Genomic DNA, 27,198 nt, shown 5'->3' on the forward strand with positions numbered 1-27,198 from the left:
TATTATTGTTATTATTATTATTATTTTTGTTATTATTTATTATTATTATTATTATTATTATTATAGTAGTAGTATTTGATAAGATAATTGAGAGATAAGGCCATCTGTGACACTGATTACGCACACAATACTGTAGATATCTTTTAGAAATATATAAGTAATACTGTTAAGCTTACTGAATTGATATTTAAGCTGTACAATATTTAGTTATTTACTTATGCAAATAGACAGTCATAACAACTAGTCTGAGATTTAAATTTTTTGTATTGATGTGACACACCCTTCCATTTTAAAAGTATAATGTATTTTCTTTGTTAATTATTTCAGACATCAAGAATTATAAGGCATTATATGACCTTTCCTCCAAATAAAAATGGATTACTGAAGCTTGCAGGTCCTAATTATGGAATTCCATCCAGAGGAATTGGCATGATTATAGCTAGAGTTCTCAGAGGAGCCCTTAAAATCCGTTACATCATTCTGGGAGGAAGTATTGCTGGTGGTAGTGCACTAGCCAAAGTAAGTGTAATAAGATATGTTGAAAAATAAAGAACTTCTTGAGATTTTATATTTAGCTGCATTATTTGCTTGTTTATAAGGTTAGATTTTTAGTATAAAGGTATAAAAAATGGGGATAAGTTATCATCATCACCTCCTGCTACTCCTATTGGCGAAAAGGTCCTTGGTTAGATTTCGTTAGTAGTCTCTATCTTGAGCTTTTAAATCAATACTTCTCCATTCATCATCTACTTCACGCTTCATAGTCCTCAGCCATGTAGACCTGGGTCATCCAACTCTTCTAGTGCCTTGTGGACCCCATTTGAAAGTTTGGGGAACCAATTTTTCTTGGGGAGTGCAGAGAGCATGCCCAAACCATCGCCATCTACCCCTCACCATGGTCTCATCCACATATGGTATTTGAGTAATCTCTTATAGTTTCATTTCTAATCCTTTCCAGCCATTTAACTCCCTATATTCTTCCAAGTGCTTTGTTCTCAAATCAACAAAATCTGTCGGGTAAGATTAATTGACGCATGTCCTTACAGTAACACCGATCTCCCTAAACTGAGATATAGTCTGATTTTATATGTAATTTCAGGCAATTTGACTTTCAAATTTTACTTAACCTAGCTATTGTCTGATTTGCTATTTTCAATCTTTCATTAAACTCTAATTCTAAAGACCCTGTATTAGAGATCATTGTTTCTAAATATTTAAATGATTCCACCTCATTAATCCTTTCTCCTTCCATTGATATTTCATCTTCCATTGCTTATTCTCTTGTTGTCATCTCTGTCTTTCTTCTATTTATCTTGAGCCCAACCTCATCTGATATTTCATGCATTCTGGTAAGCAAGCTTTGCAAATCCTGTTACATTTTGCTAATAAGGACAGTATCATCAGCATAATCTAGATCCGCTAATTTGCTGTTAAATCCAGTCCACGCCTTCTCCGCCATCCCCAACTGTTCTATGCCTTACAAAATCCATGAAGAGGATAAAGAACAGAGGTGACAACACAGTCCCTCGGAGTACTCCACTGGGTAGCAAAAGTTTCTTGGTACAAGTTAGAGGGTAAATTAATGTTACTGTTGAACAGTAGCATCAGAATTCTATAATTCTGTTTTAGCACTACAATATATAAGTGAATTCCAATATTTGTTGACACAATATTACTATTTTTAAAATTTGGACTCCTGCACTGGTTGATTTGGTACCAATTTGGATACAATTTGTACTTACTATTGATTTAATCAAGAATTTTAACTTTAATGATAATTGTAAGTTTTATTATTTTTGTTTAACTATTTTTTTGAGGCAAATCGAAAAGAAAAAGAAATGGGGATCATTATTTGAAACAGCATTTTCACTTGTCATGTGTGTCTTGTTTTATCATCACATTACAGCTGTCCCTTTTCATTTGTGGAACCAAAGGGGGACAGAGATATGAATGTGCTAATTCCTGGAAATGCTTTATTCTATTTGATGGTAGAAATCTTTTGACCTCCAAAAGCTCAAATATACCTAAGCCTATTTGTCAACCTACTTGTTATTCATTAAACTAAAAATATTTAGATAGGTAAACATCTAATTTTTTGTAAAATGATATTACTTCCATATAAGTTTATTACTTGTTTGTTCCGACAAAAATACAAACCTTCGCTATTTATAGGGTATTACTTTCGGCAACGCTGAAAACCAGCCAAGACAATTTTAGTGAGGAATAATTACCCCATCCGCTAGTTACCGGGAGGGGGTTGAGGTAGACTAGCTACCCCGCTCACTCACACCTATCGGTTGAGTAACCACTTTAAAACAAACTGACTTGATTTTATTACTTTTTCTTTTGTGTGTATCGGTGTGTGTTTGGTTATTGTCCCGCTATGCGGACATGTCCAGGGATTGAAGGCCGCCGCTGCGGCACCTTCATATCGTTCGTGGAGACGGACCCACACCCTTTATGCCCGGAGAGCAGAGAGAAGGCGGTCATCTCCTTCCTCTGCGGAGGTCGATCCTCCTCTTCTGGGCGCAGGCACTGTTGCCCGTCGGTCAGGCCGAGAGTCTGGTTCCGATGCCGAGGAGCTAGCTAACCCACCTGGGGCAGTGGCAGGGCTCTCTCCAAGGCAAGCTTCCCATTCGGGGGAACATATTTCTCGTTCGCGAGAGAAGATTGCCTCTATATATCGGCAATCTCCTTACGCTTTAGGTTCTCCTCCAGGGGCGGAAAGAGAACCTTGTTATAAGCGTAGTTCTCCTTCGGGTGAACTCTCCTCCCCTGCGGAGGAATTATCTGTAGACCTTAATCAGTCTACCCCTCGGGCGAAGTCTATTGAACGTTCCTCTCCGGAGGTTCGTTGAGTGGAGGGGTGGGTAACCCCTCTCCACCCCGGACGTTCTCCTCTTCGGGCTCTGAGAAGATGTCTTTTTGAACCTGCTGGTTCTCCTCACGTTGACCCTTCAGGGTCTCGTGACGATTACCCTTTGGGCTAGCGTGATCGTGACCCTTCGGGCTCTCGTCATGTTGATCCTGCGGGTTCTCATGACAGCAGGAGTCCTTCGGGTCTCCGTCGCGCTGAACCTTCGGGCTCTCGCGACTTTAAACTTTTGGGTTTCTGTTACGCTGAACCCTCGGGGTCTCGTAACGACGGTAACGTTGAACCTCTGTGTTCTCGTATCGTCAGTCACGTTGATCCTTCGGGATCTCGTGACAGAAACCTTGGTTCCTCGTTACGTTGACCCTTCGGGGTCTCGTAACCTGAGTTAAGCTGAACCCTTGGGCTCTCTTAACTTTAGTCGTTCTAACACTTCGGTGTATCGTGACAGAGAAACTTCAGGTTTTCGTTGCGTTGATCCTTTGGGTTCGCGCAACACAGTTCACGCTGAACTTTCGGGTTCTCGTGACCATGGTCATTCTTGTTATGACAGAGAGTTTTCGAACTCTCGTTGTGTTGATCGTTTGCGCTCACATGACACAAGCTATCGTGAACCTACAGGTGAGCGTAGCAGTGAGTTCTCTCACCAACCTGAGAGCTCTCGCGCGCACAACCAAGTTGGCGCGCACGGCCAAATTGGCGCGCCCGACTTGGCGCGCACTACCGTCTTGGCGCGCGCAAACAAAATGGCGAACATGGCGCGCGGGTTCATCCTATGGCGCGCCATATGCGCGAACATCCTGTTGCTCTCCATGCGCTCGAATAACCGGTTGCACGCGAATAACCTACTGCGCACCATGCATGCGAACAACGTACTGCGCGCCAGGTGCGCAAACAACCTCATGCGCCTTACGAGCGCAAAAAAGGTGTGCGCAATCGTGAAGGGCGCGTGCACGAGCACCTCTTCTCTCCGCTCCAACTCGTCCTCCAAGCTCCTACCTCCTCTGTATGTGTTTCAGAGGAGGTACTACGAGATCCTCGGGGAATCTCTTCCAACGCTGCCTCTCGACCACTCTATAGAGGTACTCTCGAAGGCCACCCCCTTCGAGAAACTTACGGGACTTCCAGTCTCATTTTCAGCCTCTGAAATCCTAAACCAGGAGAAGTGGCGAAGTACGCCATGCAGGCTACTTCGTGGCTGGATTTCTGGAGTCCTTCAGGAAGTCTTTGGAGACTTTCCTATTGTCTGGCACTCGGGCCATCGAGTTCCTCTCCCATCAGGTAGTGAACCTTTGGGCCAACACTATCCTGAAGAGGAGAGATGCCGTCATAGGCAAGTTCCATAGACATCTCCCTCAGGCTGAAGTAGCGAGACTTGAGAAATGCTCCTTTTGAGAGCAATTCTTTGTTCCATCCCGAGGATGTCGAGCGGGTGGCAGAGAAGTGGAGGAAGTCCAGTCAGGACTCCCTCATCCAAAAGGTCTTAACAGCAGGACCTTACCCCTCTCAGCCACAGCGGAAAGCACAGCAAAACCCGCAGCCGAAAAGGGCAAGAGACCCAAAACAGCAGGATAAAAAGGGTGCAAAGCAGGCCTTTAACAGCAAAAAGTCCTTTCGTGGAGGAAAGGGTAAGAAGGGATCTGGCCTAGGGCGGTCCCAATAAGACAGGCAATCCTCCCATTTGCCCACCTGTGGGGGGGATGCCTGCTAAGCTGCTGGCAGAGGTGGCTTCACCACGAAGCAGAACCCTGGACGGTCGAGGTGATTCGTTCAGTTTATCGTATCCCGTTCACGCTCTCTCTCCCTCCACTGACCCGAGTGCCGATTCCATCGAATTCCTGTGCGAAGGGATCCGCACAGGAGTTTGCCTTCAGGGCAGAAGTCCAGTCCATGTTGGAGAAGGACGCTCTCCAGGAGGTCCTCGACGGGTCCCCAGGCTTCTACAGTCGACTCTTTCTTGTGAAAAAGGCATCTGGAGGCTGGAGACGAGTAATCGACCTCTCGGCCCTGAACAGGTTTGTCGAACAAACACTTTTCAGGATGGAGACGGCCGACATAGTCAGACAAGCGATAAGACCTCAGGACTTTATGTGCACTCTAGATCTGAAGGACGCATATTTCCAGATCCCAATTCACCTGTCTTCCAGGAAGTATGTGAGATTCATGTTCAATCTGAAGTATTACCAGTTCAGGATACTGTGTTTCGGTCTTTCCACAGCACCTCAGGTATTCATGAGAGTATTCGCCCTAGTATCATCTTGGGTTCACAGAGTCGGCATCCGTTTCTTAAGATACTTGGACGACTGGTTGATTCTGGCAGACTCGGGGGCAGCCCTTCTCCGCCACTGAGACGAGCTTCTAAGGTTTTGCCAGGATCTGGGGATCGTGGTAAACCTCGAGAAGTCTTATCTGCTCCCCTCTCAAGAACTGGTATAGCTAGGCATGAGATTAGACACCCTAAGGCACAAAGCGTTCCCATTAGACAAAAGGATCCAGAGACTGAGGACGACAGGACAGGTCTTTCTCAATCGGGAAGAGCTACCGGCGCAGTATTGGCTTCGCCTTTTCGGTCACCTCTCTTCCCTGACCTGACTGGTCCCCAACAGTCGCCCCAGGATGAGATCCCTCCAGTGGTGAATAAAATCCCAGTGGAACCAACTCTCCGATTCCTGGGATCACCTAGTCCGCATAGGGCTAGAGGAACAGTTGGACCTGAGGTGGTGGCTGGTGGAGCTGAATCTCTGCTCGTCTCTCCCCCGGAATTGATGCTTTTTTCGGATGTATCAAAAGAAGGGTGGGGGCCTCATGTGCTGCACCATTACATTTCCGGCTAATGGTCCGAATCAGAAAGGTACCAGCATATAAATCTCTTAGAAATGTGGGCAGCCTTTCTGGCCCTCAAAAAGTTCCACCAGGTCCTGGCGGGGCAGTCCGTGGTGTTGGTGAGCGACAACACCACAATAGTAGCTTATCTAAGTAAACAGGGTGGTACCTTTTCACAGGAGCTGTGCCATCTTGCAGTAGAGATACTCTGATGGGCAGAGGACAAATCGGTGACTCTATCAGCTCGCTTCATTCCGGGCAAGCGGAATGTGCTAGCAGACAAGCTGAGCAGAGCGACTCAGATAGTTGGCACCGAGTGGTCTTTGAATCCTCTGATAGCCAGCAAAGTTCTGACTTTGTGCGGTTCCCCGACTGTGGATCTGTTCGTAACGGCCCTGAATTTCAGGCTACCGTTGTATTGCTCCCCAGTCCCGGATCCCCAAGCTCTTTGGCAAGATGCTTTCCAACAATGGTGGATAAACCTGGACGCTTACGCGTTTCCCTCATTCTGTCTGATGAGGAAAGTCCTTAACCAGGTACGAGCAAGCAACAACTTGCAAATGACCCTCATAGCTCCGCTATGGCATCACGCAGAATGGTTCCCGGACCTTCTGCATCTCCTCACGAAGATCCCGAGGGAGCTCCCTCCACAGCACGACCTCATCAAACAACCACATGCCAACATCTTCCACAAAGCCGTAGCTTCGCTTCGACTTCACGCCTGGAGACTATCCAGCACCTCCTCACACAGAGAGGCTTTTCACAACCGGTTGCGAAAAGAATGGCTGGACACCTCAGGAGATCCACAGAGGCAGCCTACCAGGCGAAGTGGTCAGTTTTCTGTGGTTGGTGTCATTGAAGGTGTATCTCTCCCCTCGATGCCTCTGTTCCAACTATAGCGGAGTTTCTTGTATACCTTCGGGAAGAAATGCTTCTCTCGGTCTCGACAGTCAAAGGCTACCGCTCAACCTTGAGTCTCGCCTTTAGACTGAAATGAGTCAATATTTCCTCCTCGGAACTTTCTTTGCTCATACGTAGTTACGAGCTTACTTGTCCCCAGGCAGAGCTAAAACCTCCCCCTTGGAACGTGGTTCGGGTCCTCAGGTCTCTGAAGGGCTTCCTCTATGGACCACTACGCCAGGCCTCCGATCACTACCTCACTTGGAAGACAGTGTTCCTGCTTGCTCTGGCTTCGGCTAAGGGAGTCAGCGAACTTCATCCTCTATCTGCTGATGTCTCCCACTCTAGGAGATGGGGGGAAGTAATCCTCAACTACGTCCCTGAGTTAGTAGCTAAGACTCAAAATCCGGGTGTGCCAGACTCCAGGTTCGGCCCATTTCGGATAGAGAGTCTTCGTTCTGTAACCGAAGATCCAGACCAACTGTTACTATGTCCAGTAAGGAGTCTGAGGTGTTACTTAAGAAGAACGGCAAAAGCTTGCCCCAGTGTACGAGCACTTTTTGTCAGCACGGGGAAGGTCAAGAGGAGGGTCACAAGGAATACTATTTCCTCCTGAATAAGGAAAGTAATCGAATACGCTCTATATCCAGATCCCCCTCTGTCCAACTGACCCAAAGCTCATGACGTCAGAGGCATTGCAACATCTCTGGCGTTCAAGAAGAATTTTTGTGTGGCACAGGTATTGCAAACAGGCTTGTGGAAGTGTCAGAAGACTTTCACAGCCCACTACCTGAAAGACGTAACCCACAGGAGCATGGAAAACTACTCCATTGGTCATGTGGTGGCCACACAAGTGATCTAATGGCTCAGGCTCCTTGATGGACAAGTAGCAGAGGGTTGAGGGCTGAGGTTACCCGGGTTAGTCTGGGGTGAATGAAAAGAATGTCTGGCTCCCTTCTTTCTTTCTCCTTCTCCCCCCCTGGGGAAACAGCTCTGCAAGACCGAAGCATAGCTGACCTCACTCCTCAGCAGGTAAGATTCATTTCCCTTGTGCATCCTGAGTATGAATAAATACTTTGTTACATCACCAATACCTCGTGATGGAGGGTATTGGATATGTCTTAGAACTCATGCTTATCCTCGAGTTCCTATGTAAAGACAAGCCACGAGTCTCTCTCACACAAGCTTCTGCAGGCTGCTATCATTGAGTTACCTTGTAACTACTTTGATTTTAGCGAGGGAAGGGTTCCTACTAATTAGATCAAAGATCAATTAGAGGAAACCCCGGGTCATGACCAAGGCCAGTTGGTAGAACTTCCTCCCTCCTATGAGTAAGTCACCCTATAAATAGCGAAGGTTTGTATCTGTGTAGGAACAAATAACAAATTTGGAAATAATTTGTATTTTTCTAACATACAAATCTGGAGTTATTTATACAAATTGGCCCGCCACCCTGTCCCCCTAGAAGTCCTGCCAGAAAGCAAAAGTGGTTACTCAACCGGCAGGTGTGAGTGAGCGGGGTAGCTAGTCTACCCCAACCCCCTCCCGCTAACTAGCGGATGGGGTAATTATCCCTCACAAAAATTGTCTTGGCTGGTTTTCAGCGTTGCCAAAAGTAATACCCTATAAATAGCTCCAGGTTTGATTGTTAGGAGAAATACAAATTATTTCCAAATTTTTTATATTTAGCCCATTTGTTCCCATAATAACAAACCTTCTGTTATTTATGTGGATTATCTTTCAGCCCAGCTGGAAGGTAGCCATTAGACTTTAATTACGAGTTGGTAGCCCTGCCTAATCGCTTGAGCGGATAGGCTGAGGATACCCATCCGTCTCTATACCCTCATAGCAGTGAGAGACATCACTTTTTTCTTTTAGCTTGGTTGAGATCGGACGTGTCCGCTCTCTCCCTGACTGTCATTGGACTTTGAGTTTTGCTTTCTCTTTTTTAAGTTTGTGTGTCTTTATCTGCGATCGCCTTCACCATGCGAACCTGTCGAGGGCGTGAGGGTGCCGCGTGCGGGACCTTCATGTCGTCGTTGGAGACAGACCCGTGTCCTTGTATCCTACGGGCCAAGGCCATCGATGCGAGCAGGGCTCGCCCTGTGCAGAGTGTAGGGAGTGGTCTGTCTCCCAATGGGAGAAGTTTGGGCAGCGTGGAAAGAAGATGATGAAGCGCGACCGTTCTCCCTCAGGGACGAGCAAGGCCCGTTCTTCTTCTCGCACCCTCAAATCTCTTTCCAAAGCTCCTTCTCGCCCAAGCTCTTCAGACGTGCGATCGAGTATGAGCGCAGATCATTTAACTGCTTGGCAACCCCCAGGTATTGAGGGAGATGTTGCTTCCCCTAGAGGAGCATCTACTTCTCCACCCTCTGGGGAGCCATTCTCCCTTTCAGATTTGTTGCAGGTGTGGTCGTCTTTAGGGATTTTGGGACCCCCTTCGAGGGAGCTGCTGCTGCGCCTTCTTCAGTGTGGAGCTAGAAAGGACCCTTCTCCGGAGCCATCGACATCTCCCGCTCTGGAACTGTGCGAGGTCCATCTTTAGCCCTTCCACTCACAGACTAGGTGATCGCTTGCGTTCGCCACTCCAACGGCCTCCTGCTGACGATGAACCTTCTCTCCATCTTGGGACCTCGTTGTCCCCTAACCTTCATCCCTTTGTTTCTTCCCACAGGAACCCGCAGGTTTCAGGTGTAGATCTTCCGGGGACCAGCACTCCTACCACCAGCAGCGCTAAAGGACGAGCATCGCCATCACCTCGCCCTTCTGAACTCTCTTCCTCTAATCGACGATTGAAGATTTGTTGGATCGTAGGTCATCACAATCCGAGCGCTCTTCATCCAGAAGGGGCTCACGCTCTAGAGCTTTACACTCACAAGACTGCAGGTCTCAACACTCTCCTCGGAGATGTGTTGGAACAGCAAGCAAGTGCGGTATCAACACATTTGCCTTGAACCTTTGCTTCTTTCAACTCCAGCGGAAGAAAGACACCCTTCCCAGAGGGCGTCATCATGCCGCTAATAGGTTCACGAACGTTCCCAATATTCCGGACCTTCCTTCGCGTCCGAAGGAACGTTTTCCTCTGCCTCAGAGATTATCACCTCCATCGACTGGAGCTTCTTCTAGAGTTCCCCTACAGGACACACTCCTCTTAGACCTCCTAAGGAAGTCCAGGATTTACTTAGGGGATCAGAACTTCCTCCATGGGTAGGATGTTCCTAACCACCCTTCTGAAGTCTCTGAATGTGGCTCCTCCACCGTTACATTCTCCGACTGCCCAAATCAAGGCAACCCCTAGGATTCCCTTGGAAGCGTCCTTGAGTTGTCTGGTGGGAGTTAGACCCTAGAAGGAAGTCAACGGTAGACAAGGTACGCAGATCACCTCCACCCCAATCGTGTGCTGAAGGTCCTCAAGCCTCTCATAAGGCTAACTGTCCCTTTACTCCAGTAAAAGCAAAGGAGGTCATTATGAAGAAATAGAGAAGAAGGATGAGAAGTATAACACCACCTCACACCAACATCATCCACCCTAGGATGAGTAGAGACTTGGGCTCGCCCAGGAAGATTGCAATCCATCCCTTCGACCCTCAAGGAATTGAGGTAGTGCCTCCAGATCAATGTCCGTTTTCCTTACCTCCTCCAGAGGAGGAGCCTTCAGCTCCCACTTCCAAAGCTTCGTCGAGTGCCTTGAAAACCACGCAGGTTCCCCCTCCTAAGACCTCGAAGGAACATCCTGTCTGTAGGGAGTCGAAGGACACTAAGACGAAACCCAAGAACGCTGTGGTAAGGGAAGCTCGAATGGCTGAGGTACAGGGACGATCTCCTGTGGTGGGTCCATCTAGTGATACTGTTGACGACCCTAACCTACCCCAGACTCTGGATGCGAGTCTGAAGGTGGACAACCACTTAGATTCTAATGACGAGAATTTTCCAAAGGCAGCCAGTCCGAACTTCATTGAGAACAAGAGACGTGTGTCGGAGCATACCATTTGACAGGTCCTTGGTTGCGTGAGGGCCATCAATAGGCTGTATACTCCTGGTTCCACCATCCAGGAAGGGAAGGATATGGTCTTGGATGAGATATTTTAAACTCAAAAGTCTTCCATGTTCAGTGCAGCTTTGCCCTGGTCTAAGGGTCTGACAGATGTCAAAAGGAAAAAAATATCGCCCTGATAGCTGGAACTTCTAGTTCCCTGAGGGCAGGTTCCTCCTCTCAGTCCCTTCTACTTCCTTTTGTTACAAAGGAAGTATTACAAGATCGAAAAGGAACTTCATTCCACCATGTCCCTCGACCCTACGGTAGTCTCTCTAATGAAGGGCATTCCGACTCAAAGCCTCTCCTCTCTGAGGGCCTCCCTCTTGACAGTTAAGCTTCTGAACATAGAGAGGTGCGAAGTACGCCATGCAGACTACTTCATGGCTTGATCTGTGGCGAGGATCCTTGGGCTTCATGGTCCGCTTCCATGATCTTTCTAAAGAGTCTGCCAGGAAGACTTGAGTCTTTATGTCATGTACCTGAACTCTTGAGTTGCTATAGCACCACGTTGTCAAATTGTGGGCGAATGCCATTCTCAATAGAAGGGATACCATCATCCGGAAATTCCATAAGCAGGTGCCGAAGGTGGAAGTCTCCCGGTTGGGGAACTCCACTCCTGATGGTTCTTCTCTCTTTGTTCCAGAAGAGATTGAGAGGGCTGCTGAGAAATGGAGGAAATCGTTGAACGATTCTCTCCTTCATAGGGCCATGACATCGAGGTCCTATGGTAGACCTTCCCAGTCTTCCCGGTCTCAGCACATACCCTTCTCTTCTCACCCGTCTTCTTGTAGGTCCTCTGGACTTTCAAAGGTGTCTAGGCAGCCCTTTCCATCCAAAGGCCAGAAAGGGTCAAAGTCCTTCAGTGGAAAAAAGGGAGGAAAGGGAGGTGGCCAAGGTGGTCACTCCCAGTAGGAATGGCATTCCTCATCACCTACCACCTGGAGGAGGATGCTTACAGTGGAGCTGGCAGAAGTAGCAGCTTCACGGGGCAGAACCCTGGACAGTCTAAGTGATCGCCCTAGGGTATCGCGTCCTGTTCATTCAATCTCTCCCTCCTCTGACTCGGGATCCAATGCGTCTAAGCTTCTATGCGAAGGCATCTGCAAAGGAGCTGGCCCTCCTGGCCGAAGTCCAGACCATGCTGCAGAATAGTGCTCTCCAAGAGGTTGCGGACGGGTCTCCAGGCTTCTACAGTCTAATTTTTCTGGTGAAAAAGGCGACTGGAGGCTGGAGACCAGTCATCGATTTCTCCCCTCTGAACAAGTTGGTGCAACAGACTCGGTTCAGAATGGAGACGGTAGACACGTTCATCCAAGCGGTTTATCCAAGGGACTTCATGTGCACACTGGATCTGAAGGACGCATACTTCCAGATCCCAATCCATCCATTTTCAAGGAAGTATCTAAGATTTATACATGAGGAAAAGACATACCAGTTCAAGGTTCTATGCTTCGGTCTCGCAACAGCTCTTCGGGTATTCACCAGTGTTTGCTCTGGTGTCATCCTGGGCTTATAGGAATGGTATCCGTCTTCTCGGATATCTGGACGACTGGCTGATCCTAGCAAATTCGGAGACGATCCTTCTTCGTCACCGAGACATGCTTCTTGAGTTTTGTCAGGACCTGGGAGTACTGATAAATCATGAGAAGTCATCACTGCAACCTTCACAAAGACTGGTATACCTCGGTGTGATCATAGACACCGTCCAGGAGAAAGTCTTCTCATCAGACGAAAGAGTACACAGACTGAAGGAAGTGGCTGCACCCTTCCTCAGAAGAGAAGTTCTTTCAGCCTCTCCTTGGTCGAGTCTATAAAGCCATCTGAACTCTCTCATTCTGTTCCAAACGGCTGCCTCAGGATAAGATCCCTGCAGTGGCAGCTGAAGTTCATGTGGAAGCAACACTCCAATCCACCGCACACCCGAGTTCCCATTACTCAGGATCAGGTGATGGCTTTGAGTTGGTAGATGGCAGACGAAAACCTTCGATGGGGTCAGAATCTTCTCATTCCCCCTCAGGAGTTGATGCTCTTCATAGATACATCAAAGAGGAGGGTGGGGGCTCACCTGCTGCACCATACCAGCTCTGGCCTTTGGTCAGAGTCTGAAAGGTACCAGCACATAAATCATTTAGAGATGATAGCAGCCTACCTAGCTCTTCATCAGTTCCAATAGTTGCTGTCAGGTCATTCTGTGGTGTTGATGAGTGACAGCACCACAGTAGTGGCATACATAAACAAACATGATGGTCCCTTTTCACAGCCTCTATCCCATCTTGCAATAAAGATCCTCAGATGGTCGGAAGAACATTCAGTGTCTATCAGCTCAAATTCATTCCAGGCAAGAGGAATGTGCTCGCGGACAATATGAGCAGTGACTCAGATAGTAGACACTGAATGGTCTTTGAATCGTCAGTAGCCAACAAAGCCCCGACTTTGTTGGGTTCGCAACAGCTCCGAACAGCAAGCTTCCACTGTACTGTTCTCCAGTCCCGGACCTTCAGGCTCTATGGCAAGATGCATTCCAACAACGGTGGGACAACATCGACGTGTACGCTTTTCCCCCATTTTGTCTGATGAGAAGACTGCTCAACAAGACCTGAGTCAAAAGATCTAATGATGACCCTTGTAGCTCCGCTATGGCATCATGCTGAGTGGTTTCCAGACCTCCTGCATCTTCTATTAGATTTACTGAGAGAACTCCCTCCACGACCAGATCTACTCAAACAACCACACGCGAGCATCTTCCACAAGACCGTGCAGTCGCTTCGACTTCACGCGTAGAGAGACTCCAGCGTCTCCACTCACAGAAGAGCTTTTCATGACAAGTTGTGGAATGAATGTCTGGATACTTGCATAAGTCCTCAGCCTCAATCTACCAGGCAAAATGGAGAGTATTCTGTGGTTGGTGTGGTGGAAGGAATATCTCTCCACTCGATGCCAATATTCTAGTAATAGCGGAGTTCCTTGTATACCTTCGGGAGGAAAAGCTCCTTTCAGTCTCGACGGTTAAGGGTTATCGCTCAGCCTTAAACCTTCCCTTTAAACTGTAGGGAGTGGATATTTCCTCTTTGTTAGAGCTTTCTTTACTCATACGGAGTTATGAGATTATTTGCCCCCAGTCAGATTAGGCCTCCTCTTTGGAACGTGGTTCGTGTCTTGAGATCCTTAAAAGGACCTCCCTACAAACCGTTACACCATGCAACTGACCAAAACCTCGCTTTGAAGATGGAGTTCCAGCTCGCTTTAGCCTCGCCAAATAAAGTCGGTGAACTACATAGCCTCTCGTATGACATCGCCCATTGAAAGGGAGGGGGGGGGGGGAGTGACACTCGGCTTCGTCCATGAGTTTATTGCCAAGACTCAAAATCCGCGGATACTAGACCATAGATTCGGGCCTTTTCAGATTGTGAGTCTTCGTTCTGTAACCAGTGACCCAGGTCAGTTGTTACTATGCCCAGTGAGGAATTGAAGATACTATCTTGAACCCACTGCAGCAACACGGCCCCGACTAACACCTCTATTTGTTAGCTCAAGGAGAGTAAAGAGGAGGATCACAAACACGGTTTTCTCCTGGATTTGCCAAGTAATCGAAGGAGCCTTGGCTCCCAGTTCTCCTCAGGCTCGTCGACAAAGAGCCCATAATGTCAGGGGAGTCGATACTTCCCTGGCATTCAAACGCAACTTCTCCGTGTTGCAAGTACTACAAGCGGGCTTGTGGAGGACAGAACACCTTCACAGCCCATTATTTAAAAGATGTGATCCACAGGAGACTTGATACGTTCACTATCGGTCCTGTTGTGGCTACTCAACAAGTGGTTTAAGAATACCTCAGGCTCCTTGATGAACAAGTAGCAGTTGGTTAAGGGTCATTGGTTACCCAGGTTAAGACTGGGATGAATGAGAGAATGTCTGGCTTTCCTTTCTTCATCTTCCCCTCACTTGCAGTACAGCACCATGGGTCCCTCTGCAAGCTGGCTTCAACCTTGGCAGGTAATTATCACTTCCCTTGTGTAGCCTCGTATAAGTTATAAATTGATATACTGTCCACGTCCTCTTGGGATACGACTTGTTTGTCCTATATAAACTCAGAATGTGTTCATACAAGATAACAACCTCTTATTACATAGCATTGCACAAACCGCTTGATCTCCCCCTTCAGGAACCTTCATAGCTCAGCGGTCCACTGGCCAGAGCTTCTTGTGGTATATTTACTGGCACAGTAGGCCTCAGAATCCCTCAGGAATCTGGCAAAACTCTGGCCAATTTCTAGCTGGAAGATCCCAGGCTTGGGGCTCTTCCTGGAGTAGAGGGCCTTGAGCAGATCAGACAGACGGCAGTCTGTCTGGAGGGACTGGACATGGTTGGTGGAGACAAGTGTCGGCTAAGCTGACACTGGGACAGGAGTTGGAAGTGTCACCAGAATCTTCACTGGTAGACTCCTGTGACGACGTCAATTCTGGTAGGGCTGGTTTGGTCTTTTCTTTGGCCTCCCGCCTATGCTTTGGGATGGCCTCTGTCTTGGCTAGAACTGCCTCAGTTGTAGCTGCTGGAACCTTTTCCTGTCTGCCTGACATTGCTTGGACAACCAAGATCTGCTCCCTTAGTCCCCTTGCTGAAGTGGACTAAGAGGATTGGTTGATATAATAGGCAAAGAGGCAAGCAGGAGACTTCAGATGCCTGGTACAGGTGGGAGCAACTGTGAGAATCCTGTAAGGGGATGGAGACCTTCAATCACTGGCCTCGCTCCAGTTACAGGAATTGCCAGACCATTGACGTTTGGCCATGGCGGGGACGTAGAAGGAGCACCGGTGGTCACTGTGGTTGTGACCCAAGTGGCAGCGTGTCGTTGGTGACGGCTCGCCGCTCTTTAGTTCCGCCACCTGGAGTGTCAGGGACTTCACCTGAGTTGCCAGGTGATGCCCTCTACATCACGACTAAGACTCTGCTGGGCCTTTTTGCCCCTGGTCCATCACGATGCCATGTTTAAATGGTGGTGTTTCCTGGTTTGGGCACCAAAAATTATGAAGTGGTTTACGGACTGCGGCCAGACGTAGCACCCAGACTGCCTAGTGTCTGAATGTCAACCACACCCCAGCTTTTTACTATACAATAAAATACGGTGGAATACCCAGAGACATAGGCAAAAAGTAAACAATCAAGAATGAACTGAACACTGGGCAAGGGGACCCAGCTAGAACTACTAAACTTTCCATTATCTTTTCTTGCCTTGAGCTTGCTGAATAAACAGGTAGTATGACCATTGATTTAATTCTGGGGAAAATCAGCAATTATAATAAATAGCTTTCTTCTTTAGGTAAGATTTCTTCATGCTTAAGTAAACTGTAAGAACATTAGGAAAAAAAAAAAAACAATACTAACAGTACTATTATAAGCTGGAACGTAAAACACCCTCTTGGAGGAAGTGTATTGAAAAAGATTATTAAAAAGATATTTAATTTAACCACTGAGAGAAAAAAAAAATATAATAAGAAAATAGAGGTCTACAAAACCAGGAGAGACCTAGATATCTCCATGCAAAGCCTCTTAGGAATCATTCTTCTAAATATTTAATTTACATATATGAGTTTAAATAAAGACCAACATAAGTTTATATATTTGGGCTAGTTTCAAATGTAATTTGATATGTTACTTAGTTACTCAAATTTTTCTTCTGAGCCATCATTTTTTAAGTGATATTTCATCACAGCTGCTTCAGAGGCTTCCTCAATGCTACAATCAAAAGGGACGACAAAATATCAAATACTCAGTTTAACTTCCGAAAAGCCATACTTCAGAAGTCTGCATATTATAATACCTTAACGAACGCAACAGTGTGTTCGTTGCTGTTGCCTGGGTGGTCACTTAAATTAGAAAATTCTTATTACTTTTTTCTTCTTCCTCCACAACAATGTACGCAGAGGTTCATTCTGATCTCACCCAGCAACACCACCGCTACATTAAATATCCAGACACAAAAGTTAATAGCAGCCAACCTTGGCAGTTAGAATCAAAGTGATTGTTAAACAATGTTACACATCTGGCCTGTCTCTACATCATCACCTTTACATCAGAAAGAAAAAATTATGTAATATATTAAAGAAAAGACTTACAATCCTAAGTGCTACACAGTATGTCATGGTTATTCTATACCCATGAAAATGGATAAGAGGCAAGACCAACGTTCTCCATCGTTCGCACACGAAGGTCAACACTAACGAGTTACAGAAACCCTGGATAAACTCAAGGGGAAAGGACTGAGAACACTTTGCGAAAACGCACTATCGCAGAAAAAACACAAGTCCGTAGACTGGGAACACGTGGGATCACAACGCGCCAAAGGATCGAGAGTTTAAGCGAGAGAGTGAGATGTTTCGCATCTCACGACCAAGGACTTAATGAGATCCTGACCCGGGAAAAGCAGTGACCTGCCCTAATCCGGGCCGCAGGAATTATCCTGGCGGCGGGGGTAGGAACTATCGGGAGCGAGATAGGGGGGGTAGCGCGGGAAATCTTGGTCGAGATTGAGAGAGGTCAAGGACCCTCCGAGGAAGTAATTCGAGGTAAGTATGTTAGGAAAAATAAAAATTACTTAAAATTTTTAATTTTTAGGCCCCTCCTCTTACAAACTTACTGGAAGAATAAACAGATTCTACACAAGCATCATTTCATCACAGCTAGGCCAATTCATAATAATATTCAGTCCCGTCAAATTTACTCACACTTGGGATTTTCTTTTCAATATGAAAATTCAATTCTCTGCATAATATTTTGTGTGGCTTTCAAAAGCAATTGGACTTTTATCATTTTGTTTTTAGTATACTGAACAACACAGACATTCTACAGAAGCTAAGTCGCTCAAGATTTGCACATTACAAACTACAATCAAATGGGCAAAGTATAGGTCTTTTGATTGTGTTTACTTGTGTTTTATAAAGTGCAGCTTGAATAGTTTTTTAGGGAATTAATAACCCGAGATAGGAACTTTAGCTACTTTGGGTTTGTTGGGTCTCAAATTTTGCAAAGAGGTAACTAAGGAAACCAAATAATGCACTGTGTTATTCTCAACTTCATCAATTGAAGACAGCATGGGATTATCAAGAATCATTTGATCCTCTAAAAACTTTACTTAGTTGTTTGATGTTGAAATTTATATGAGGAACATTTCACTTCTTTACTAGAATGCATCTGTCCCTGTGTGGAACTTTCCACTAAACACATTCCCGAATCCTGTCCACTGCAACTGTTAACTAAGTTTTCTGATCTCATCGTGTTTGAGAAACTCGACACTTTGTGAAAAGGATTCTTCTTCTTGACTTGGGCTTTTTTTTCTTACTGTTCATGTTGGCACTCTGTATCTGTCTTTCCAGCATTACACACCTTTTCCTCACTACAGTTCAGGTTTTGTTATAAATCTACTTTTTCTTTAAAAACCCTTACCTACTAAGAAAGCAAAGAAAGGGATTTTGAAAATGATGGACAAGAGCTTACTAAATTACAACAAAAATACTCAATAACAAAATACAAATAAAAATGAAAAAATTTAAATAATTTATATTTTTCCTAAACTTTTTTTTCACGAGGTGATAGGGTATGTGCTGAAAACTTTCCCATCAATAAGTTTAAGTTTTGGTTTGTTGTACAGGTGCTCACACCTGCTACCTGTGCTCTTTTTCTCATGAGAAAAGCACGCGTACTGCTGGTAGGATAAGGGCTCTGACCTTCCTTCTCCTTCATGGACGATCTCTACCACTTTTGGGAGAGAGAGAATAGAGCGGTATGTACCTAAAGTTGGCCCTTAGGAAACAAACTTGGGTATGGGCCGCTTCTGCAACTGTGTTCGGTCGTGTACTGAATGCACTGCCCTCAACAGAGTGTTGCTCTTTACCAGGAGACGTCTTATAAGAAGTCTGATCAGTGTAGCTACATGTCTCCCATTATCCCCCCCCCCTTCATAGATGAGGGAGAAGCAGTATGTATTGTACCAAGATCGTACCTAGCTTTGAGTGGTACGTGATACAGGTGTTCAAGCGCCTATTAACAGCACTTAATCTCGTACGAGACTGAGCTTTCATATTCTCGATCAGGATAAAAGGCAGCTGCCCTCTTTCAATCCTTCTTCCAACAGTTGCCAAGAGATGAGATCAAGTTCAGTCAAAATGATCATGGGGATCTCTTCCGTGTACACGTGGAAGGGACGGTTTGCACTGTACTGTGAACTTAACTACTTTGCCCAGCCAATTGATGTGAACTCCTTGGTGGAGATGATGACCCTAGTACGCTGGACACCTAGTACCTCTTCGCCTCGTTTGCAGGATGAGAGGTTACTTATCAGAAATGCTTCCTTCACCGAGAATGCATTTCGATATGAGCTTCAGGTCTTTACTGTGCTTGTTAGACACTGCATGATTGGACCCTTCATGTATGTTCTTCAGCAATTTTTGGGTCACAACTTCTGGTATCTGCTTTGTTCCAGCTCTCCCAGTAAACAAAACTGCTGGAATAGGAACCTTGGCTATGACATCTTCCTTTCAGGAGTTCTTGGATTTCCTTGTGCTCGGTTTCCTATTATTGGTATTAAGAGTCAAGATATCATTTGAAAGGATTGATAATGTTTATAGGGAAATTAGATCCTAGGGGCATGCTTAAAGGACAAGGTTGAAGCTGAGGAAAGTTGCCCAAACTGAAGGTAGTAGCCCCTGTAGTGATAGATATTGGCTGCTCAATCTGTTCTTTCATTAAAGATTCATGGAAAAAATATTAGTCCTCCCTTGAAATTCATGGGTTTAATATTTATAGATTTGATCATTTACAATGGGGCTCTGTGAACATTCACAGTGCACATCCACACACACTTTAATTGGGAAAATTGTAAATGTTATTTGACATTGTTCAAATTATTGATTAAACTCTGAATGGGAGCAAAGAAATAACCTTGCTTAGTCAGGCAAAGTAATTAAACATGGTTCTCATGCTATGAATGGCTCTATTAGAAATATAAAATTGTATCGTTTTGTGTTTTTGTTTAGTATGCTCTTCATAGGAAATAATTCCTATTTCTTTGGATTACATTATATATGCTTCAGCTATAACTTAGTGTATAATTTCATAGCTTAGATATCATTATAACCTCTGGTAACAAAGGCTGTTCTCAGCTACTCTTCCAAATCTGCACTTTGACCACATTCACATCTTTACCTCTGGTCTAAACTTTGTAATTCAATCTCATCCAATCCATCTCCTTGGCACTATTTGTACAGATATGTGAGTGATTAATGACTATTGATATACCCAAACTGTTTTTATATACCAGGAACTTTAATTTTAGGTCTGAAAATATCTCTAATTCGTATTAATAGATTTTATTATAAATTTGAATTCAACGAATTTTATATTGACCCATATATTTATTATTGCAGACCTATGAGCAATGGAAGGAAGCATTACCTGATGCTAAATTTTTGGAAGAGATCATGCCGTCACAAGAAGATTTGAATGCTCTCAGAGAATCCTTGATGTCTTACCGAGACAAAATTAAAGATGCAATACCTGATTTCACTTTGGGTTAGTTTTATCTTTTATTGTAATGCTGTATTGGCTTGTTTACACCATTTCATATGTAGATGTCATTTCCTTCCGGAATAGTCAGTAGAGAGTTTAGAATATAAGTAAGTTTTAAAACTTTATTTCCAATGGAACAAACCCTTGCAGATTTAATATCCTTTAGCTTTGGGTATTGATAAACTGGTGAGATTGTAGGTTTTGTTAGCAGACAGAATTTCATGAGAGTATCTTTGTATCATAAAATTTTCTGCATTTATGAAAATGTGTCATTTTGTGAAGATCCAAAGTGTAACAGAAAGAATTAGTGTGAAGTAGTAGGTAGTGTGTTTACAGTTCTAATTTTATAGATCATTTATTTTCATGTAAATGCATCCATTTTTCTCCAGTAATTTGAATAATGCTTCGAAGAGAGAGATGAACCTTGCTCACTTCGATGTATGGGAAACTTGTTACGAACATGTATTACTGTTTTCATAGTATACTTAAAAACATATGCACAAAAGTAGATAAGAATTTTATGAAATACGTTAATATACATTTACAAAGTATTGAAAAATGCTTAAGGAGGGTAATCCTTATGTTATTTGGATGAATTTTGTTACTTGGGTGACATACTGAATTGTAAAGCTAGTGTTTTGAGGAGATGAACAGTTCATCAGGAAAATTATAAATATGAAGGCAATATGAAAATTTGTAGTATGGTCCCCACGAAAGACCTTGGGGAAATAGAATCTGGGCAGATAGGATTTCATGCTGAAAGTGCACAAGGTAGAAGAGTGAAAAGAGAACTCATTACTATTTAGTACTGTAAGCGAAAATCTGGTATTTCCTATAATAACCGATAGCAGCAACTATTATAAATTTTCTGTAAAGGTAGAGATTCAATAATCACTCAAAAAAATCCTCTATTGTACAATCATGTTCATAAGTGACAACACTGTGTACTTTAATTATCGTTCTCAAGTGAAGAGAATTATCTCTGTTTCTTTATAAACTTTTTGTATTATAAGAGCAAATCAGTACATATGCCAAGAATATATCTAATATAAAATGTAAATAAATATTAACTTGTAAAAACTTAGCCATTTTCAGTAATATGCCATGAAATAAAATGAAATGTTCTGAAAAATGAAGATAAAACCAGGACTGCCAATCACATTTAATCTTCATGAACAATAACAACATGAGAAAATCTGCCTCCCTGAATTTGAAAGGTTGGCATGCCTGAGAAGCTGTGAAACTATGCTGCAACTTATCAGTTGACATACGATGAGATTCAGTATTAAGTTTACTTCTCGCTTAGCTGAGGTTAGGGTAAAGGAGCATCAAGGGCAACATCAAATAAATTCTAGACTTTAAAGACAGGAAACTTCAGTAGCTAGCATGAGTTGTGATAGAAATGCACAGAAATAATATACTCCCCATCGAAATAAGCTCTAAATTAGATATAAGGCGGACAATAATATTTCACTGGAGGCGCGAACCTCGAGAATCGTCCTAGATAAGGATGACCCCGATTCACTACTTGAGAGCAGGATAACTAGATCATTGCTAAAGTGAATTAATATGTTTTTATTCCTTTTATCCTTTATGATTATGTTAGATAACAATATATTTTCATCAATAATTATTATTTGCAAGTCAAGTAGGCTCATGCCTCAAATAAAATTTTCAGACCAATAGGCCTAGACCTAGTGTTGAGAGTTGATTCTTAATGAGTGCTTGACAATTGAAACCATACGCAATTAATAAAGCATTTTTATCATTTAAACTTTCCTTTTTAACTTTTTTCCAATTAAAACATATCAATCTGAAATTACAAGTAAGCCACTACAATAATTTAAAAGGTAACATTTCCCTCTAAATCAGCCACTTCAAAGGAACTTGCAGCTTGAGCTGCTGTATTTGGTAGAGTTGCTTTGTAGGATGACAATTTGTCCGAAAAAAAAGGACACATTATCACCACTTATGGACATGACTGTAAAGCGTTCCTTTAGTTCCCATGGGTAAGAGGTAAAGCGTTCCTTTAGTTCCCATGGGTAAGAGGAATCAAGGGTACGGTGTGGATACAGTACTCCTGGAACCTATTGTATCCTCCTGTTAAATATCATTCTTTTGAAGTCTTACCTATTGTCATGGTGTATTTTTGAGGGCAGTGTGTTTTTTCCTTTAATTTTTATACTGGTTGTACTCATTTCTTTACTAATTTGAGTTATTAAAGTATGCTAACTAATTTTGTTGAGGCAAGATTTTTTGAGGTTTTTAGAGTAAATAGACTTTTTTCTGCTGAAGTTGATTTTCTTTCTAGATATGTTTCATGCTGCAGCATTACTTACTTAATGTTGATTTGTTGTACTGATTTTGATTCCTTAAATAGGGATCAGATGAATTAATATGTAGATTTGGCCGAGCTTGGAGCTATGGATCGAGAAGGTAAATGTAAGAAAATAGCTTTTGATTTGGAGTAGTGTTCTAGTTCTTCGTTATTCCCTGCCCTCTTTATTTAAGTCCCCTATCATGGTACTATTGGCTCTGTCCTCAATGGCCTTGAGGTTCACAGTGCTTGGGATTGGTCCTTATATTCCATACATCTATCCATCCATGTTAGCTCTACCCATTTGCCCAATGGCGAGGTCTTTACCGTCGTCAGAGGTTTTATTTATTGCTTTCCTCTTGGTGTTTCTGTTGAGGTACATAGGATTTAATTTCTGGCACCAACCATACTGATTTCAGCAATAAATTGTTACCCAAATTATTTATTTGACGCGAGTTTTGGCATAACGCTGTATAATGCTATTGTATCTGATCCTTGGGTGTTGGGTTGTCTTGGTAAATCCTTGAAGCTGATACGAGGTTGTAATTAATCTACCCTATGATTTGACTCTTGGTTCTAGCATCACTAGTTCTTTTATCTATCCTACACTGGTTCCTCTGCACTCAACATTTAAGACTTTCAAAATATTTTTTTGTAATCAAGGTGAGAGTACAGAAAGTATAATACAGTACTCAAGAGTCTGTTTAAGCTGGTGCAATCAGCTGAGGATTGGAGTATTGAATTGGAGACCTTCCTTCTGATGGATGAGAGAATGAAACTTATATGATTTTATCCAGATGATGTAGTCAATGAATTTAATCTGCTGCTTTGTTGAAGATTTCAATACAGATGTCTTCTTCCTTTACTGGTTTTAGATTTAAGCTAACAATAGAAATACAAACAACAGTTGAAGTCATTTAAAAATTGACTTGGTTGTTGATTGTTCCCCTTTGAGCCAAAAGCATATTAATATTTAATGTTTTGACTTAAGTGTCACACTTTAATATTCTAAGTTTCTGTTGAAGTTACTGTACGTTATTGGAAGACTTATCTATAGTTGTGCAGTCCTCAATGACCCCAGCGAGACACCAGTGGTTGTTTTTGCAGAACGCATGCATATTAATCAAGGTACAGTTTGGGCTGGTGTCCATAAATTCTAAATACAGCATAAGAAAATTTACTATTAAGATATAAAGGGGTTTAAACCAACAGCTCCTGTATTGTTAATGCAGAGCTTAGTACACAGTTTCCTCTGCAGTGTACAGTATTTTACTGTTCTGGGTCTTCCAAGAGATGTATCTACCCATAAATGCATCTGAAATTATAAAAGCTTAGGGTAGTTTATAGGAAATGAGCAGTTACTTATGAATGGTGAATACATTTTAACTTTACAGGTTGAATTGGGCCTATAGCAGGACTTTTAAGAAATATAAACAGCCGAGTCAACTCACTGTGGCCGGTATTTTGATAATGTGTATATACTGGTACTCTACTTGCTGTTCATTGTGTTAGGTATCAATTAAATGCTTCTATGAGAATAGTTTGTATCCTATTGAATACTTAAAACTATATTATTTAAACTATCTGATTGTCATAGAGACAGTCTTAACAGCTATTTTAAGACATTCACTAATCATCATAGCTAATGATTTTCTTTGGTGTCAGTAACTAACTTATGATTAATTTCATAAAAGACTCAAATTTTGTCTTAACAGATCCTAAGCTCAAGGACCTTGGAGAAGATAAATTTGACCAGCTTGTTTTATGGTTCAAAGAACGCTTGGATGATGCAATTCAAGCTGCCGAGGAGGAGAAAACTGAAAGCTCTTCTTATTTGGATGGTAAGATTACTATTGGTAATGTTACATATTCAATTTGTGATCTTCTATATTTGTATTTTTGTTAATCATTTAAGATATTTTAATTATATGAATTTTCTTTGCTGTAGTATACATAAGATACGGTGCACTATTATATTTTTCATTAGAGATGCTGTCCCTTGGTTTGTTAAGAATATTTTATCTAGAGGCACATATGAAATTTTTAATTTTTAGTTAGAGGAAGAATTTAATTTCTTAGATTTAGTTTTGCTCTAAATTAGGATTTTAGATTTTTTTGTTAGCCTGGTAATTTATTTAATTATGCTCCTTGAGTTACATTTTATAGGGCCCACTCTTAGGATTTGTAACAAGATGAAATGTGAAAATATGTAGCCAGATGAAATCATTGAAGTTGGACTGCTAGATGAGAAAAGAGTGAAGTAAATTTATGAAAGTTAGAGGTTGAAAGCAATGAAGCTGGTTGCAAAAAGGTTTTTAACCCTTTGGTGATTCCACATTTAGCCAGGAGGAAAAGTAGCAATCCCATATAGAATATTTCTGGTTATTGCCCAAACTATAACACATGATCATTGGTTTGTTATATTGAAGAAAGATTAAACTTTTTCATGGTGTAACCAGAGTATCCTTGCAATGCTTAAAATATTTTGAAAAGTGAAGAAAAAGTGAATATTATACAAATTACATATAGATAATCTTTTAGAATTTGAAAATATAAGAATTAATATAAAGGTTTTTTTTTAATATGTAAATTATAAAAGGCCAATCTCTTATGGTGCACAGTGGTATATTGTGTCAACCTATTGTACTTACGTTGACATTTCATAGTGTAACTAACTAAGGAATGAAGAAAGAAAGGAACTGAAAACTGAATAAATTTCATATATAACACATAAATAAAGTGAAAATATATTGTCAGAAAAAATTTAGCAATTGTAGAGCAAAGGAAAGAAAATTTTTATCTATGTAACTAAATTTACAATTAAGCTTTTTTTTTTTTTAGATAGAAGCATTCATAATTATTCCAACACTACTACAAACCTTACGCTATTTATTAGGGATTACTGTATACAGTACTTGCAGCGAAGCTGAAACTAGCCATAAGACTTTTAGCAAGGTATAAGGTACCCTACAGCTAGTTAGGGGGGGAGGGGGTAGGCGGGGTAGCTGGCCACCCCGCTCACACACACACACAGACACATACCTGTGCTGTCTAGTCACTTTATTTTTGGCTCGGTGAGAGTAGACTTCAGTCTCTCTCTCCTCCCCAACTGTTTTTTCTAGCCTCTAATTTACGTTTTTTAACTTTTTTTTTTTTTTTTTTGTCCTTTTATCTTTATAGCGTGTCTTTTGTCAGTGGGAATCTTCTGAAGGGCTCAGTCCCTTCTCTTTGGTCTCTCTCCCTTTGAAGCCGTACTTACCGTAGGCTAGGGGATTCTCCTCTGTGAGTTCCTTAGAGGGGGACAGTTTTTCGCCTTCTTGTTGACATCACCGCTCACCCTCGGTGCGGTGGGCAGCGGCTGTTCCTTCGTTGGGAACGCCCTTCCTGCTTGTAGGTTAGGTTGTTCTTCCGAATATTTTTTCCAGCTAGTTATTTTGATTTGATATCTTCATACAGCTTTTCGACACCGCACTCCTTTGTTCCGGCTATGTCAGCCGCCAGAGGGAGTGCGCAGTCTTCAGTATGTTCTGTTCTCTCAGGGGACCCTCCATCAACCATTGTTCAGCAATTCTCCCACTTTTGGGGAGAATTGCCGACAGCGGCAGCAGGGATTGGTCGCCTTTTCCCATCCGCGGGAGAGATTTACTTCACGTGCTCGGGGTCTCTCCTTCGGGGGATTCCTCCACTGGGAATTCCCCGAAGGAGAGAACGAGGACTTGAAGGAAATCTCTAATGCGGATGGGAAAAGGCGACCAATCCCTGCTGCCGCTGTCGGCAGTTCTCCCCAAAAGTGGGAAGATTGCTGAACAGTGGCTGGTGGAGGGTCCTTTGCGAGAACAGAACATACTGAGGACTGCGCACTCCCTCTGGCGGGTGCCATCGCCGGAACAAAGGAGTGCGTTGTCGAAGAGCTGTATAAAGAGATATCAAATCAAAATAATTAGCTTTAAAAAAAGAAAAAAAAGCCTTGATAAGGATGGGGGCTTAGGGATCAGCAGCTAGGCTCTGATGTTTGGTGAGAATTGCTTTCTCACTGGTCCTTCGTGCCAAGCTGTTGATCCAACTAAATTAGTCGGCACTTTCTCTTTTCCTTTTGTTTATTTCATTTTTTCTCCAATCTCCAACTCTTGGGCATGAACTTGTTGGTGACTTTGGCTTGCATTTGATTATGGTTTGGCTGCCTTTTTGGATTTGGCGCTGGTGGGATGGACGGCATGCCATATCAAAAGAACTTGAGTACCCGACGTGCCCGAGCAAGGGGAAAGTTTTATGTCAAACCTTTCCCTCAGTGCTGGGTCTGATGTTGACGGACGTCATGACGCCGCAAGTGCTGAGGGCGGGGGTGTATCTATGGATATTGCCCCTAGGGTGGCCCTAATTTGAGGGATGACCCCATCCTCTAAGTGTGGCTCCTTGGTTGGTGGGGGGAATATCCAGATGAAATATGTCTTCTCGTCATTATGGCGACATCGCCAAAACCTGTTGACGACCAATCCGTTTCCTCTCTGATTTTGGCTATGAATAATTCTAAAAGATCCATTGTTACAATGGAACCATTTGAGGAACTTATAAAAACAGTAATCCTTTTAGTTAAGCCAGTGCCTTTGGACTGGAGTTTTTATGACATTCACAAAGAGTTTTCAAAATTTGGATCAATAAAAGAAATCAGGAATAGACTTGGCAATGATAATA

General features: G+C 43.1%; 1 protein-coding gene across 5 annotated transcripts in view; it reads left to right on the forward strand.

Annotated features, from left to right (window-relative positions):
• The window catches only part of Opa1 (Opa1 mitochondrial dynamin like GTPase), a 163,286-nt gene that overhangs the window by 38,686 nt on the left and 97,402 nt on the right, over positions 1-27,198 (forward strand). For all 5 annotated transcript variants that reach the window (XM_068345078.1, XM_068345080.1, XM_068345081.1 and 2 more), the window contains exons 3-5: positions 328-519; positions 20,048-20,192; positions 24,222-24,347. In XM_068345078.1, coding sequence (XP_068201179.1) covers positions 328-519; positions 20,048-20,192; positions 24,222-24,347 — 463 coding nt within the window. The remainder of the gene's footprint in view (positions 1-327; positions 520-20,047; positions 20,193-24,221; positions 24,348-27,198) is intronic.

This window comes from Palaemon carinicauda, chromosome 21, assembly GCF_036898095.1.
Source record: "Palaemon carinicauda isolate YSFRI2023 chromosome 21, ASM3689809v2, whole genome shotgun sequence".
Taxonomy (NCBI): domain Eukaryota; kingdom Metazoa; phylum Arthropoda; class Malacostraca; order Decapoda; family Palaemonidae; genus Palaemon; species Palaemon carinicauda.